At 35.0% G+C, this 17,437-nt stretch overlaps 1 protein-coding gene across 4 annotated transcripts in view; it reads right to left on the reverse strand.

Annotated features, from left to right (window-relative positions):
* Positions 1-248: 248 nt before the first annotated feature.
* LOC111865790 (ras guanyl-releasing protein 3) overlaps positions 249-17,437 on the reverse strand; it is a 98,157-nt gene continuing 80,968 nt past the window's right edge. For all 4 annotated transcript variants that reach the window (XM_033751962.1, XM_023854075.2, XM_023854074.2 and 1 more), the window contains 8 exons: positions 16,742-16,956; positions 11,571-11,748; positions 10,447-10,524; positions 9,046-9,269; positions 7,595-7,733; positions 7,389-7,503; positions 5,625-6,163; positions 249-2,020 (listed from right to left, as the gene is read on the reverse strand). In XM_033751962.1, the coding sequence (XP_033607853.1) occupies positions 1,850-2,020; positions 5,625-6,163; positions 7,389-7,503; positions 7,595-7,733; positions 9,046-9,269; positions 10,447-10,524; positions 11,571-11,748; positions 16,742-16,956 (1,659 nt within the window). In that variant the 3' untranslated portion in view covers positions 249-1,849. The remainder of the gene's footprint in view (positions 2,021-5,624; positions 6,164-7,388; positions 7,504-7,594; positions 7,734-9,045; positions 9,270-10,446; positions 10,525-11,570; positions 11,749-16,741; positions 16,957-17,437) is intronic.

Genomic DNA, 17,437 nt, shown 5'->3' on the forward strand with positions numbered 1-17,437 from the left:
TATTATTGCTTACTATTGAACACTTTAATTCATCAATTTTTCCCCCAGGACCTCTGCTATTTTGATGTATAAGAAAGAAAGAGTCTTTAGTATAATTAAACTTGTTGAAAAGTGACTTATTTGATTTTGATTTTGTGCTTCCCCTTTGGATTGACCCTCTATAAATCCTACACATCGAATGAAATGTAGGACTTTATTTATGGGGCCGTCATAAAAGTCACTTGGTTCCATGAAAAACTGAACCAGGTGACAAAATCTTAAATAAGCTATGGCCTCGCAGTCGCATAGGATATGTGTGGCTGATTAATCTTCTTGTAGGCACCTTCACTGTAGAATAGTATGTCATGTACGTGACGTGAAGTTAATTGTAGCGCGTTATATAACCAACACGTGACAATATTGCTTATGATTGTAACAAATGTTGGTAGTATGCTTGTAACTTTGTAGATTTATTTTGTTAACCTGTATTACCGAATGACGTGTCCAAGTGTTACTATGTAGCAAAACGGATGAAATAAAATACAATACAATGTAGGAATAATAGAGTACCTGTGCCTTCCACATTTACGCCTTGCATTTCCTTCATGCAAAACTTTCTCACAGCTTTCCTTCAAAGCATTCTTTCTCCCCTCTTCTCACCTCAAATATTTTAGCCCAAAATTTTTGAGGTACATTCTCGCATCGATTTACCTGCGGTTCCATCTTCTTTCTTCCTTTCCCTGTATTTGTAGCCATATTTACTCTTTTACTTTGAAGATGGAGGCATCAGATTCCTCTGAAAAATCAGTAACTTTCTACCAGACTACATGGCATCACATCTTAAAAGATGATGACATTTATATTATTTCTGCTTGCTGAGAATAATATTTAAATTTGAGCTTTTAAATGTTTTCTATGAAGCATTATATGAGATTATTGACATGTGGACTCAACTGAGTAGCCAGTAGATTTACATTTATCTCTGGAGCCTTGAACATGCGTTGGGGTGAAAATTAAGGATCATAAATTTACAGAATAGACACCAGTCATTTCTCATTTTACATTTATACCCACCATAATATTAATATCTATGCACCCACAGTTCCATTTCCTTCAGGAGACACATTTTGGAAACTGAATGATTCATGTTAAAGGGCTGAAGACATAAGTACTCTGTTCTCCAGAGAATGAAAATTCATGACAAAGAATTTATGACTATATTTTACACTGAAATGAAGCAAGCATTATTGTAAACAGTTATGTGTCATTTTCAGACTCATTCTAGATTTCCATTTTAAAAGAAATGAAAAGTCTTGATGGATTTTCCCAATTTTCTAAACCGTTATTTAGGCCATACTACAACTCAGGTGGTTGGGTCCTGGTTTCTCAGTGTGGAGGCTCAGATTCAGTTCCAGGTGACTTTATATGCAATTCATGGTGGATAAATAGGCACTCAAGTAAATTTTTCTTAGAATCCCCCCCTCCCAGTTTTCCCCTATTAATTATCACTGTTCCATACTCATCTATTACCACCTCCTGAGGTGTGGAATAGCACTGACCAGGCAGTACATTATTACAACCTCAGTCTTTAAGTGTGAGGTTCACCTCTGACCTAGCACTTTGCTGGATATGAATTCAGGGAGTTAAGTGAAGTTTAACATAGGATTTATGTTAACTTGGTAACAAATTCTCTGAATTTATTAAACATACTGTCTGATAAAATTTTATGTGGGGTATCTGTCCCTGTTAGCATATACCTGTACATATTAAGCATGATCATTGAAGTTGTATGGGCATGAAACATAAGTAAAGAAATGAACTTTGAGAATCATGGCTCCAAAGCGACGATAGGGATCTGCTCACACACGTGTCAGACATGAGTATCCTTCTGAATGTGCAGTGTTTCCATCTGCCGAAGAATAAAAGCCACTGTCTGTTGACGTACTTCTCCCACGTGGTCTCTCAATGAGTTGAGTTGTCTGTAAGCATCCTCCAACTGCTGTAACAGGAACTGGTTTTCCTTTGTGAGACGCTGCTTTGCCTGTGGTCAGAAAGTTCACATTTCAATTTAAACTATGTTCAAATGCAAGCAGAAACTATGAATTTCCTCCCTCACATTCCAAATGAGAATTCACTGAAAAAAGAAAAGAGAGAGAAGAAAATGGAAAAAGCAAAGACACATTTCTTGTTGTAGTCACACAAAAAGGTAAGAAAGAAGATAAAGCTGTCCCTATAACAGGTCGTGAAGGCCCATAGTGTTGTGAGTAGTCGAGGTTCCCACATTTCTTCTAGATAATTGACCCACAGAAGGTGGTAAGGCTGTCAGCCTTATAAGCCAGCCGCCCTTTACCCCCTGGAAGATTCCTGGTACTCATGTCTGTTAGAGGCTGAGTTGACCCCAGAGCCATAGCGCAGCTGAAGCATTAGGTAAATTGAAAAATAATCCACCTCATTGGGACTCGACCCCGCGACTTTCATACAAAATACATATTACGTAAGGAAAAAAGAGAGACAGAGATATGAAGTATTTAGATCTATGACATATTTCTTTCTTTCTCTTTTCTTACAATTAAAGAAACTTGTTGTTTCTTCGTTGATTCCACTATCTTGGCTTTCAGCCATCATGTCACAATATATTAAGTTTAGAACCGAAACAAAACATTAGATATTTTAAATATAATAAACATTATTATATTTTAAGCATACATTTTTTATTTAATTACATACAAAAAACATGTGAACGACCCAGTCTTATTAAATATGAATATTCTGTGTTTTTAACCAAAGGAAATAATGTAAAATATCTCACATCTGTATGTGTCAGCTTAATAACACAACTTTATCACAAAACTGTCATGCTTGTAATGCCTACATACCTGCACTTAAACATTCTTAAATAATCACGAAAATATGCAGCAAGAATCTCGGATTAAATTCAAGGCTAATGTACTTAAAACCCTTACAAGCTTAAAAAACATAAATAAGAGACAAACTGTGATGTGTAATTCTCAGAGCAAAAATCCTGTAAAGTACATGCAGTGACCAACAGAAGCATCATTGCAAGTCAAACACAATCCACTACATACAAAATAAGCAAAGGTAAACCTCATGCAAACGGAGTGCAGCATCTTGTTATCCATGAAATAATACTTATAATTTATATATGAACTTTGGCCATATATACTTATTAAAATTATTATGTATAATGGCAGTAGCCTTCATTTGTAATTATTTTTAGAACACAAACTTCAAGCTTTAAGGTTCTGATAAACTTGAAATGATTCTAACAAAAGCATTTATGATAAGTATTACTGGTTTTGGGGGGCACACAGTAGCGTAGTTGGTCGAGGCACTATGCTACAAGGAGGAAGGTCGCGGGTTCAAGTCCCAATGAGGTCACTGGATTTTTTTCAATTGACCTAATCCTTCCAGCTGCACTATGGCCCTGGGGCTGACTCAACCTCTAACAGAAGTGAGTACCAGGAATTAATTAAATAAATTTCCTGGGGAGTAAAGCGCGGCCAGCACGTAAGGCTGACAACCTTACCGCCATCTTTGAGCCAACTGTCTAAATAATGTGGGACCCTCAACGTCTCACAACCCTATGGGCCTTCACAGCCTGTTACAGGGACAGCTTTACTTTTTTACTTTCATTATTGGTTTTCGAACATTTTCATATATTCTGAACAGAATACAGTGTTATAGAAAACGGGTCTGTTTCCATTCTTGGAAGAAGGAAAATGGTACTATATTTTTCTATTTTTTGTTTTATTTTTTAATTTTTATTTTTTACCTTCTGACTTCTCTGATTGATATTAGCTCTGTCTAATGAGCCTAACTGCTTAGGTCATTTCCTACCTTTTCCTTCAGGTTAGAAACAAATCCAGCTTCTGAAATATTGTGTTTTGTTTGCAATATGAAGATGGACAACACCCAGAAATTCATCAATGCTATGAAGAAATCTGTCTTCTGAAATGAGAGGCCATATAATCTAGTAGAATTTCACCAGTGTTTCACACAAATGTATTGCCTCCATCTCTGGGGTCAAAGAGTTAGCCAAGCAAGTAACTAGCAAGAGGCAGACAACCTCAAACAGAACCAGTAGTGCTAAATAAAAACTCTGTTTCACACATTGTATGATGTGGAATAATACACAAAGACACTCACACCTGAAATCTCCTTTCTTACTTCATTCTTATTCAAACAAGAACGTCTCTTTGTTTTGCGTACTGGATCTTCTAACTGAAGTTCATCTCACGGGAATGGGTCTACTAACAAAAAAAGAATCTTCCATTTTGGTACTTATATTCCTATACAGTTTAGCTTAAATTGTGTACCAACTAAATATATGCACCAAAATGGAAAGGATCTGGATATATGACAATTTATTAGGTTAAGGTGGAAAAAATAAGAATTTGTTAAAGTCTGAATGAGTAGTTTTGGATACAGTATAGAGCTGCATTAGTATTTGGCACTGTGTATTCATATGCATAAATATACAAGTTTTTTCTATACTCAGTGAGTCACAGCCAAGGAAATGTGTCAAAATTATTTTATGCATATTGATTTTGCTGCCAAAGCCATACGAATATAGCCAGCATTAAAAGCACTTAATGTTGCTGGTATCTGATAGCAGCTGTTACTGATATTACTGGTCAGACATTGACCATCATGCTTCAAAATTCCAGCAACAAACCACAAATACAGGCTGCAAAGCTTTCATGGAGACTGGATGGAATGTTCTCAGGTGACCAGTTGCAAGAAATGGAGTTGGTACCTCACAATTTGATGGCTATCTCTGCCTCCACCATCACAGGTTGACAGGTGGCTGATCAGTTACATCATTTTTCATATTAACCTCTAATGATGGAGGCAGAGACAATCTTCAAAATGTGAGATACGAACTCCATTCCTCGTGGCTGATCACCTGAGAAGATTTCACTGCAGACCACTTTAAGTTACATCATTGCAATCATGAGGAACAGGACACACAACCACTCTCCATGGGGTTGAGATCTGAATTCTGTGATATTTGTTAATCTAAAACACGTGTCATTCCAACAGTATTTTGAAATAATCAGGACTTTTTAATTATTTAAAAGATGGAAATGTATTAATGAGGACTGTTAAATTGAGACTATAGTATTTCTGAATGTTGTGAAATAAGTTCAATATCTTAATTACAACCTGTGTGTTACCTCTGTTAAGTAGGTTAAAAACAAAGGATATAATGAAAGTTGGATTCTAACTGGTGATTATAATTTTTATTAACTTAATCTTTAGTAATGCAATCATGTGCTTCTGTATTATAGTAAAACAGACTGAATTAATGGAAACCAACTGAGAAATGTGCATTGCTATCTTAGCAACTTATATAAATAAAGTGATAACAACTGATATATAGAAATATTTATAGAATATGATGACTACATGTCCAAAAGATTTGATGGAAATCCTTCTGGATGCTGTCACAGCGTCCTTTGAAGTACTTGTTACATTGAACAAGCTGCAACTGAGCTACTGTTATTGTACCATTAGAGCAATATATACAGGTATCTGAATTAATATGATTTTTGAAGCCGGATTTTATGCACATTTGTGCATGTTAGTTACAACAAACACTACATTTAGTGCATGCTTATTACCTCCTCTGCTGCTGCAAGTTTTTGGTTCAGCAGTTCCAACTCCTCACTGTGGCAGTGACAGTTCATGTGGTTTGCTGATGATGGTGCTGTGACTGAACTTGGAGCAACCACAACCGATGACTGGTGGGCTAGCGGTGGATAGTACACAGTGGAGGAATGTAACAGTGGAGGATGTGTATGTGTCTGTCCTTCCTGCACTTTGCAGTTATGAGAACATGTACTTTCTGGGCAACTGTGCTGCGCCCTGAGTCGAGATGTTGGTCGGCTACGTGAAGGTACCAAAAGAGAGTCACTTATCTTCCTTCTAGGCCCAGCCCACATTAATGTAGGTTTTGGACTTGGTGGTAAAGAGCCCCCCCCACTATCAGAACACTCAGTTCCTGATGCTGTCTGCTGATAAACTTCTGGATCACCAATTGTTGAACATGAAGCAGTGGAGTATTTTGGACTTGGAGGAGAAGATTCAGATTCAGAAGCACTTGACTTCTTCTTGCGACGGAACTTCCGTCTTGAAGTCGATGCATGACTGCTTGGTTCTCCTGTAGGACACGAAAATTTTCATATTATATATGTAAGTTCTCTCTTTGGTCAAGAACATTGATAGTCAGACTGCTCCATGAAGTAAGTGCCTGTCCCACTCACAGCTGAAGTACCAGGGAATATTTATTACAAATGAACACCTGAAATAAAATCCAGAGTTCGCAGTTTTAAACACAGTGTTGCATGTTTGCAGTCCTTTATAGAGGACATCCACTCAAACACACAAGATACGTCAGTCCTCAAAATATCGAAACTGGAGTGTTTGAAGTGCCAATATTATTACAGGAAATTACTAAATATCTAGTCAATGACAAAGCATCATAAGACTTATTCTTCTGTTTATACAAAAATAGTAACTATTCTAAAATTGGCATTAAACATTTCATGTTAACTCTGTGTCACTGCAAGTTTGATACTTTCTCTGTACAGCAGTCTGCACTGTTTCTGTCTTATGTCACATACATGAAGGTATTATTCATCTGAATCTGGGAAACAGAAGCAACCAATATTGATGTTGCTCAATAACGGAGTGACAATGCTCCTTGAAATTCTTCTCAATTTCTCCCTCTTACACCTCAAATTTTGAAATATAAACTTCAATTTATTCAGGCTATACACATCCAAGACAAAAATAGAAAGCTCCCTTTAAAAATAAATGTTAATATTCAATAACTGATGCAAATACACAACACTTTTATAGCCAAATGGAGAACAGGAATGAAAATTGGCATATAGAAAACCCTTATTCAGCAGCTACATTATATGTTAGTAGAATTAAATTGTTTCACATATTATAAGATGTTATTACAAGCGACATTTCATACTGATATGTGCCAATAGTGCAAGCACCTGAAGATGGCAGAATACTGGCCAAAGTGTGCTGTACTCACCACACACTATTAAGAGGTGTCGATAATTTAAGCAATAAAATTTGAACTGGGAATTGTGCTAGAAAAAAAGTTCATTTGGTGGAATCGGCCAACTGTGTGGAACAAACAAAACAGATTGCAGTCTTCTAGAATGTGACACCTTGAGTCTAGTAGCTCTAGCAACACAAGCCTTCTGACATATTATATCTTCCAGTTTGGTAGATAGGTACCAACCTTTCAGAGAACTCATCTGCCAAACTGCACGATGTCTCATCTAAGAAGATCACAACCTTCATACTCACAGCCATGAATATGTTAAATCTCGCTTGATAGCAACAGATATATTTCTGCCTACCTGAAGTAGGATTGCTCTTGATTCGACACTCCATCACCACCAAATCCTTGCAATGTTTGTGAGCACTGATACCACAGTCACGACATTTATACCCTTGTCTGATAAGTCCCCATAACTACATAAAAAAGAAAGCAAACTGTTGTAGTATATTGGCCAGTGATGTTCATGAGTTAGAAGCAATTATCCATCAAAGCTTTGGTACTCACAAGACCAGCACAATGTGCGCAGAAAGTAGGCTTAAAGTATGTAGTTTCATGAAATTCGTGTTTGAAACCACTTTTTAATGCATGGCAATTGGCATGAATGAAGTATTTTTTCATTTCTTCTTGACTTATCATGCCATCACTGAAAATGAGAAAATGTAACTATGGAGTTAATCCTGATACCCGATAATCTGTGCTGAGGACTGACATATGATCCAATGCAGTGGTTCCCAAACTTTTTCAAGCCACTGCCCCCATGGTTCCATAAACTCATGCGCAGTGTTCCTTGCCCTACCCTGTAAAAAGCATTCTTAAGTATAGCAGTATACACAACACACTAAGGAAGATAATAAAAAAGAGAGAGAGAGATCATATTTAGGGTTCCACCTCCAGCAACTCCTTGCTCTTAACAGTCCCCTAGGTAAACCCTCTACCACTTGGGGGGGGATACAGTCCACTTTGAGAACCACTGATCTAGTGCTACATATGTCTGATGTTTATTAAATGTAATATATAGTATATTTATATTCAACACAGACTCAAAATAAATTCATTGTTTAGAGAAATTATGTAGGAGACTATTTGGTCTGCAATTTTCAGTCCAATTCTACGTGCAGGCTACCTCTTCTGACTTTCATATAAACACACACCTGATCACAGAACACACAGACGGTCATGATTTCTTCTTGTACTCCATAAGAGTTCAAGTGTATGACTTGACATAATTCCTTAAACCAAGTATGTACAGACACAGACTTCTTCCAATGACTAATTGGAACATTTGTTCTGATATGTGACTCATTCTATATCCAGTGGCTTGTGAATATACTTCTCAACCTGTTTCTGGATCTGCTTGAATTTGAAATAAATGAACATGAACGAAGACTGACAAAAAAATACAAGCAATGGATATGAAATATCTAAGTGAGGGCAAAACAAGAAAGAATAGAACTGGAGAAGTTGGGATGCAAAATTTGTTAACTGAGTTGGAAAATAAATTATTACAATAATCTAACCATGTAAAAGAAATGGGTAGAACAAGAATCCTGAGAAGAGCATTACAATTAAAATTTAAGGGAGACAGATCTCTGAGATGAACCAGAACAGGTGCCAGAAGTAATCCTGAAGGGAGGAAAGAACTGGAAGGAAAGACTAGATTGGAGACTTCCCAGTCATTGACCCACGTAAAATGGAAACAATATTAGAGGAAGAAGGAAATTAAAAGGAAACAGCAGGAGAGATGGAGAATGAAAAAGAGATGCATATTTATTCTGTCAGACATTATTCTCCGATAATTCCTGTGTACTACACATGATGTGGTAACCCAACTCCTGTTTTAACAGATAGATTAACAGAGATGTATTTGAAAGCTCACAGATCTTTGCCCAAAAAAATTAAAATACTTTAACTGGCAGGGTGCAAAAATATGAAGGAACAGCAATTTAATTACTCACTGATCTGCATCCAAGACACAGAATGATGCTATGAAGGGAAAATTCCCTGCAACAGCTTCAAATTCTTCATGAGATATGTAACCATCCCGATCATTGTCATAATTTTTGAAAACGGCCTCAACCATTGCGTTCACATGCTTTTCTATTGTCTGTGGGTCAGGTGGTGGACAGGGACTGGATGCCCATTCCGCAAATAGTACAGACTGTGTTGGAGAACTCTGGGGCTGGAACAAATGCAATCACATTTAAAGAGATCAGTGCAGTAATTGACCTCATCTGTTTCATCCTTCATTTAATCATTACAAAAATATTTGGCAAGGAAAAAATTGTAAAGATCTTCAATAAATCTGACATAGTTCAAAATATTCTCATTGTACTAGGATACCTTCAGTCTAAGTTTGGTTTTAGATCAATTCTGAATTGTTGCCTTTTAAAGATTATCATGGGTTTCAATATTATTTAATATTTCTAGTTTCTTTTATGAACATAATATATATTTGTTTTCTTGATCACTTGAAAAGTTATTAAGTATTAATGATGAAATTTAAGATGTTCTAACCACAAAATCTGTAAACTGAGTTTGATCATTCAGTTCTATTTCTTTTATTTTATGTTATATTAACATGAAGGTACACTTTGGAGTAGAAGTAGATTATGTCTTCAGTCACTGTGAATTAGAAATGTACTAGATGAATATTTATGTAAGCAAATTTTATTAGACTCTTGCACGAATATATTTTAATTAACCTAAAGTACCGTATTTACGCATGTATAGGCCGCGTGCATGTATAGGCCGCAGCACAATTTTCAGACAGAAATTATAGAAAAAATAATTTTCTTGGAATATTATTTCAGGAGTAGAAATTATTCCGAAATTTGGCAACATTTAACATTCCTCAGTTCGCAACTAGCGAAAATAACGGTACCGCTCGGAACAAAGGCATTGCGGGGGAGAGTTATAACCTTCTCGCCTTTACTTGACTTGCCTGGTTAGTTCTGAGTGAAACATGGATCGAGTAAGAGCAGGTTATATGTCTAAATTTAAACTTCAAGTGGTGCGTTATGCACAAGAACACGGAAATCGAGCAGCAGGGAGAAAATTCGACGTTGACGAAAAAAATGTGTGTGATTTCGAATATTTCGAATATAAGCCGCACCCCAGTTTTCCTCTTGAATTTTTGGCAAAAAATGTGCGGCCTATACATGCGTAAATATGGTATTCTAGGTATTCCAACCTGTAAACAAAATACTATATAGTACACTTTTATACTGTAATATTATAACATCTATAAGATTAACTTGTCACTATATATAAACTGGCCACAATATTGGTTAAACACATATTACACATTCAGAAACTGACTTATTCAATATAGCACTTCATAGCTTTTTGCTACTTACAGAGGAAGAATTTCTTGGTTCTCGAGCCAATGACAATTCATAGATTTCATCATCAGTGTATGAGAGATCAAGTGATAACTGAAAAAAATATGTATGTAACCTTATCATTCCAGCATTTTCTATATGGTATTAAAAGAAAATTGTACATAAATATTTTCAGTACTATAATGCTTATTAATAGTAAATTCAGTCACAAATCTTGGAAGATTAAGGCCTCTACCTAAACACAGGACAACACAAAACAGTCTAAACACTTACATACACCAAACATCCATGCCTTAAGTGGGATTCGAACCCATGATCCCAGCATCCAAGCGAGCGAAGACAGTTCATGCCTTACACCGCACGGCTACTGTGACCAGCTAGGAGGTTTGTCTGGTATCCACCTGCCAGGCTACATGGTGTCTTCTTGGCAGAGGGGTAAAATACACTGCTAGCAGTAGGTAGACTATATAGAATTGAACGGTAACGAATGATGAACTGGAATGGGTTTTGAAGAAAGCAGTCATGTCTTAATCAAGATATTGTCCTGCTATTTACTGGAGGGATGGAGAACACCACAGAAACGTCAGACAGGATAGGCATGTCCCTGCAAAGTTTCATAATGAGCAACTTCCAAATATGAGAAGGCTAGATCATTACCACTATGCCATTCTGCTCAGTTTATACGTTGTCATAACCTGTAAAATGAAAACTATACTTTCACTGTGCCTTGGATCCCTCAGGTCCCATATATATGAAATAAAATTTGATTAATATAAAGTTCTCCAGTACTGGAAAAATACAAAATACAACTTTGAAGTATCTCTTCTAAATAATAATTTTTCATGAAAATGACAATAGCTGAGAACACAAGAGACTACTGCTGCCAGGTATACCTACATGCAAAATTAGTATTACTCGCAACAAGCATGTGCAGCACTCTTATCGGCACACTGTGTTATCATATTCTCATGCAGTATAATTATGACTTTATTGCATAGAGTAGTGTTTCTCAACCACTGGGCCATGGCCCAGTACAGGCCCTGGCATCAATTATACAGGGCTCTCGTTTTATAGAAAAAAATAATTTACTGGGCCACGGTCTGACAAAAGTTGAGAACCACTGCTATTGAGAAATATACCCTGAGAGTGTTGACAAGATCCATGTTGGCATCTATAGTTGTTGCAGAGTTCTGTAATTCTTCCAGCTCTTGGAAGATTAAAGACAGTTGTGCCATTTTGCGGATATTGATCATTTCACCTTCTACAGTATCAGGCAAGGCCACATGTAAGGAGATCAAGTCCTTCAAATGAATACCACTAAAACATGCAAAAAAGTATAAAGTTACTTATAAGAACGTTCTATGGTTTTGTTATACAGAAAGATGTTAATTGCAAATCTAAGACAAAGTGAGTAGAATATTGAAGTACATGAAGTAGTTACATCTCAGTTATATTCAAATTAAGAGTTTTTAAAACTTTTAATGTTATGCATGATTAGATATGCTGACAAGCTGCTCTTTAATAATACTGTTATTCTATATATCTACATCAGCAAGATGAATTACAATAGAGCCAATATAGAAATGAATATAAAACACCTTTGTCTAAATTCTGACCTTTCTATTTCAAGTTTCTAAATGCATTATGTGGAAACCAGAAAGAACTGAAAGAAAAATATCCATTCCAGAACTTATCATTGCATCAAGCAGAATTTTACCAAAGCTATAAATTATGCTGAGTAATATGGAGATAGTACTGACATTATTTATTACTATTAACAGACTCTACCCTTCTTTAATGTAAGTACAAGAGTTCAGATTTTGTCAGAGGCAAGAGAATTTTCTCTTCTCCATTGTTCTGGCCAGCCCTGTGGCCCCACCAGTTTCCACCAGTATCAGGACATCTTTCCCAAGAGGTAAAGCAGCCAGAACCTACAGATTCTTGAGAATCTAGTAATGTAAAAATGTTCAAGTTGGTAATAGTGATCTATATTCATTTGTTTTTGTTTTGTATTATAATAAAAAGTTTCTTCTCATCCAATATGGCTGTTAAGTGATATGTAAGCACGACACAAAGAAAATCAACAAAGATAATCATGTACATATACTCTACCTAGAACTTAAGAATGCATGGAGGTATACCTATATTCCCTTATATCTCTTTATGGTGTTGTGCTTCATTAAGCACAGACAATATAATATCAGTTGAACTATTAAGTGCTATTAAGTTACGTCTAGCGTCGGTTACATACTGTATAATATCAATATATAGATCCCCAGTTGGCAAACTTCCTTATTTCATAAGTACTTTAGACCTTGTACTAAATAAGCTTTACTCCATTTCTACTAATATAATCCTTTGTGGCGATGTTAACATAAATTACCTTTGTGAGAGTAATAATAGAACTCAGCTTGACTCTCTTTTGGCTTCATACAATCTGTTTAATATAGTTAATTTCCCCACAAGGATTGATAATAAGTCTTCTACTGCTATTGATGGTATATTCATTGATAAATATAAATTTTTTAACTATGTTATCATGCCAGGAGTAAATGGCCTATCTGACCACGATGCACAAGTACTGGTATTAAATAACTCAAAAGTCCACAATTCTAAATTTTGTAGGTATAATAAGCGACAGATAAATAAAACTAGTATTGAGAATTTTAAACTTAATTTAAGTTTTGAAACCTGGGAAGAAATTTTTTCAAATGAAGATGTAGATAAAATATTTAATGCTTTTCTTAACATTTATTTGAGAAATTTTAATAATTGTTTTCCTATCAAAAAATTATTTAGTAAATACAATAATAAGGCATGGTTAACAGCTGGTATTAGAATTTCATGCCAACATAAAAGAAATCTTTATATCTTAAGCAGGAACTCAAATAATCCTATACTTTATGCCTACTATAAAAAATATTGTGGAATACTGAGGGAAGTTATAAAAACTGCAAAAAAAATGCATTATAATAGACTGATTGCCAAATCTAATAATAAAACTAAGACTATGTGGAGTATGGTAAATAATGTAACTGGCAAATGTAAAAATATTCGTGATCCCCCACCACTAATTGTAGAGGGAATGGAATGTAAAGATAGTCAAAGTATAGCAACAGCTTTCAATTTATACTTTGATGCTACAACAATTAAGAAGCTAAATAATGTTAGTATTAACTTGGATCCAATATCAAGCAATGATAATTTTCGTCATTATTTATCCTCATTGCCTTTAGGACCCAGTAATAATATTTTATATGAACCTGTAACTTACAAAGAATTAAGTGATATTATTAAATCCCTTAAAAATAAAAGTTCCTATGGCTATGATGAAATATCGACGAAGATAATAAAATTAAGTATGTTATATATTATGTCCCCTCTTATTTACATATGTAATAGGTCCTTGGCCACAGGTACATTTCCCTCAAGGTTAAAATACTCACAAATACATCCGGTACACAAGAAAGGTGATGCGTCTGAAGTATCTAATTATAGACCAATTTCTGTGCTTACATCCTTTTCTAAAATATTTGAAAAGGTTATATATAATAGAGTGTATGCTCATGTAGTACTTAATAATATATTGCCTGCTGAGCAACATGGATTTAGGAAACATCTATCTACAGATACTGCTATTCTTAGTTTACTTAATAATATTATGCAGGCACTTAATGACAGAAAACTGGTCGGTGGTATTTTCTGTGACTTAACAAAGGCCTTTGATAGTGTGAACCATGATATTTTACTTGAGAAAATGGATTTCTATGGTATAAGAGGTATATTTCATAAATTGCTTACCTCATATTTAAGTGATAGATACCAACGAGTAGTAATTAAGGATAAACAAGCTATACAATATTTTTCTGAGTGGAAACAGATCAGATTGGGAGTACCACAGGGATCAATTCTTGGGCCATTATTTTTTTTATTATATATAAATGATTTGCCAGCAGCAGTAAATAATATGTCAAAACCCATCCTATTTGCAGATGACATTAGTCTAATAGTATCTACTTCAGATCCTAATCAGCTTAAAGAATGTTTTAATTTAGTTGTTGAGAAATTGATGAGATGGTTTCAGGCAAATTCCTTGACATTAAATTTTAATAAAACATATTGTATGTATTTTACAACGATAAGGAAACATATTGTAAACTCCCCTATAAAGTATTTACATTCTGACATTAATAGTACACAAGTTATGGACTTTCTGGGGGTGTCTTTGGATCCATCCTTATCTTGGCAAGGACATATATCTAAAACAATAAAGAAATTAAATTCTGCTTGCTTTGCCATTAGGTCTCTGAAATCGTTACTATCTATTAATGATCTAAAAATGATATATTTTGCCTATGCTCACTCTATAATTGTATATGGAATTGCCTTTTGGGGAAATGCCACTAATAGCAAGGATGTCTTCATAGTGCAAAAAAGAATTATAAGGAGTATTATGAATGTAAATTCTAGAGCCTCTTGCCGGGGATTTTTTAAATATTTAAACATATTGCCTTTTTATTCTCAATATATACTTTCGCTTTTGCTTCTGGTGGTGAAAAATATGCATTTGTTTGCACTAAATGCTGAAATACATGTCATAAATACACGACAAAGTACCAGCTTACACGTGCCATTGATAAATTTGGCCAAATATAAGAATAGTGTGTGTTGTATGGGTATTAAAATATTTAATAATCTGCCACATAATTTAAGAAAATTATCGAGTGATTATAAAAAATTTAAGTTAGCTATAAATAATTTTCTCTTAAATCAATCATTTTATTCGATAAATGAATACTTGGAGTGGTCAAAAGAAAGGAAATAGAATACAGGTGAATATTTGTTTTATTTAGATACACTTATGTGTAGTAGTTTTTGTAGACTCTGTATAAATGTATGTATACTTTTATTATTAATTGCTTATAATGTCCGTATTTTAGTTATTATTGATTTATTATACTAAGCATTGACTAAGTTGTATTATTGCAACTGTTTTATTATAGTATATTTTACTATTTGGGACTGCTTCTACAACTGTGGTGATTGTGTCGCCTGTATGTTTTTCTTGAAGCAATAAAGGTATTATTATTATTATTATTATTATTATTATTATTATTATAACTGTGAAGTACTTAAGAGTTACACTGCTGAAGAACCTATCAAGGTGTGCATGTGTATGCATGCGCAGACATGTGCACAGAGGGTTGTGTGTGCACACGCATGTGTGTGTGAGTGACAGAGAGAGGAAAAAGAGTGCAAATCATTATATATGTCAATTTCTCAGGACTGATCTCATTATGATAACTTTAAAGTAACTTAAGTACATTTTAAGAATATAATTAAGTGCACAGTATTATTTTTGCACTCTTAATCCTTTAAGGCATAGTGATTACTATATATACCACCAGATTTAACATTGAAAGGCTCTGAATTCTGCCTACAGAGTGTGTGTATAAAATTCATATGATTCTCATAAAAAACAAAAATTATATCCCTATCCAGCATTAACCAGATGGTCTTTTTAATGGATATGATGTAGGAACTGATCTGAATACAATATAGACGAATTTAAAGTTTCAAAGGATGAATACAAGTAAAGTTCATTTCAATTTAAACAACTGGATAAAATATCTTCAATTTTACATTTATATTAATCTATCTCTTAAAAAATATAAAATACAGATTGACGTATGAGAGTATGCAAGTTAGTGTGCTATGAATTAAGTATATAAGATTTTAAGTGATTTCAGTTTCTTGCTGTAGGGTTACACAAAACAAAATTCAGGAGTACAGCTTTCTGTACTCAGTGGAACAATTCCATCCATAACACACAGTATAGAGCAGAGCTGTTTATATTCATCAGTGACAGATTTATTTCTGTCCTGAGCTACAGCTTCTCCTAGGGGGCCATGCCATAGCTCAAGCGGTTAGTCGCTGGCTTCCCATTGTGGTGGCCCGGGTTCGATCCCGAGTCTGGTCAAGTGGGATTTGTGGTGGACAAAGTGGCGTTTGGGCAGGTTTTCTCCAAGTACTTCGGTTTCCCCTGCCAATTTTAATTCCACCAAATTCTCCATCATCATAGTCACCAGGGGCAGGCTACAATAGGCCAATGAATGTCCGCCATGCCAAGTGGACCCAGTTGGACTTCACCCCCCACTAAGCGAATTACAGCTTCTCCTTACTATCTTCAATCTGTGGGATTCTTTAAAACGATAAAAATACATTTTTTTTTATCTTGACTGAATGAAACGTTTACCATCTCAGCTAAATAAAAGATAACATAATGCTTATGAAGGCAAACTTCACTTACAGGATTGGGATTTTGAAGCCCTTGCACTCAGCAAGTTTGCGCCGATAGTTACTGAAGTTGTTTCCAGAGGACAATAGCTCTGTTAGGTCTGCCAGTGACTTTTTGCTTTCTGCTGATAGACAAGCCATAGTTCTGGAGAGTCGAGCCAGAACACTGTGACTTACACTTCCTACTACTGCCATCAGTGAGTTGAAGTTTTGAAGTTCTAGGAGTTTCTGTGAACAAATAAGTTACATAATACTGACTACATTGTGCTCCCATGTTATTCACATTTGGAATAAGGAATTTTTCCCTTACAGAAATTATAGAACAAAGCCATGAAAATAGCAGGCCATAAATTCAGTCCTAGAGAAATTTGGCTTAAGCACTGAAAGTGTCAATAATTTTAATAATACCTCAACTGAGCTTGGCCAAACTAATTACAAACAGTAATTAGTCAACAACAGACTCTGACAACAAATTATCTGCAATAGTGAAATTACTTTGAAATTACTTTTTTCATCTGCCATTATCTTAACCTGAATTCTTCAGTAATATACAAAATTCTGACTAAGAACTTGGCTAGACTCACAAATACAGGTCCTGTTTTATATACAGATATTTTGCAGAATGTGCTTAGAGTAATTTGCTGAACTCAATTTATTAAGTCTGTAAAAACCTCTCAGTTCTACAAGAAATTTAATGTCTGGGTTTATA

This window comes from Cryptotermes secundus, unplaced genomic scaffold (assembly GCF_002891405.2).
Source record: "Cryptotermes secundus unplaced genomic scaffold, Csec_1.0 scaffold683, whole genome shotgun sequence".
In the NCBI taxonomy this organism is placed as follows: Eukaryota; Metazoa; Arthropoda; class Insecta; order Blattodea; family Kalotermitidae; genus Cryptotermes; species Cryptotermes secundus.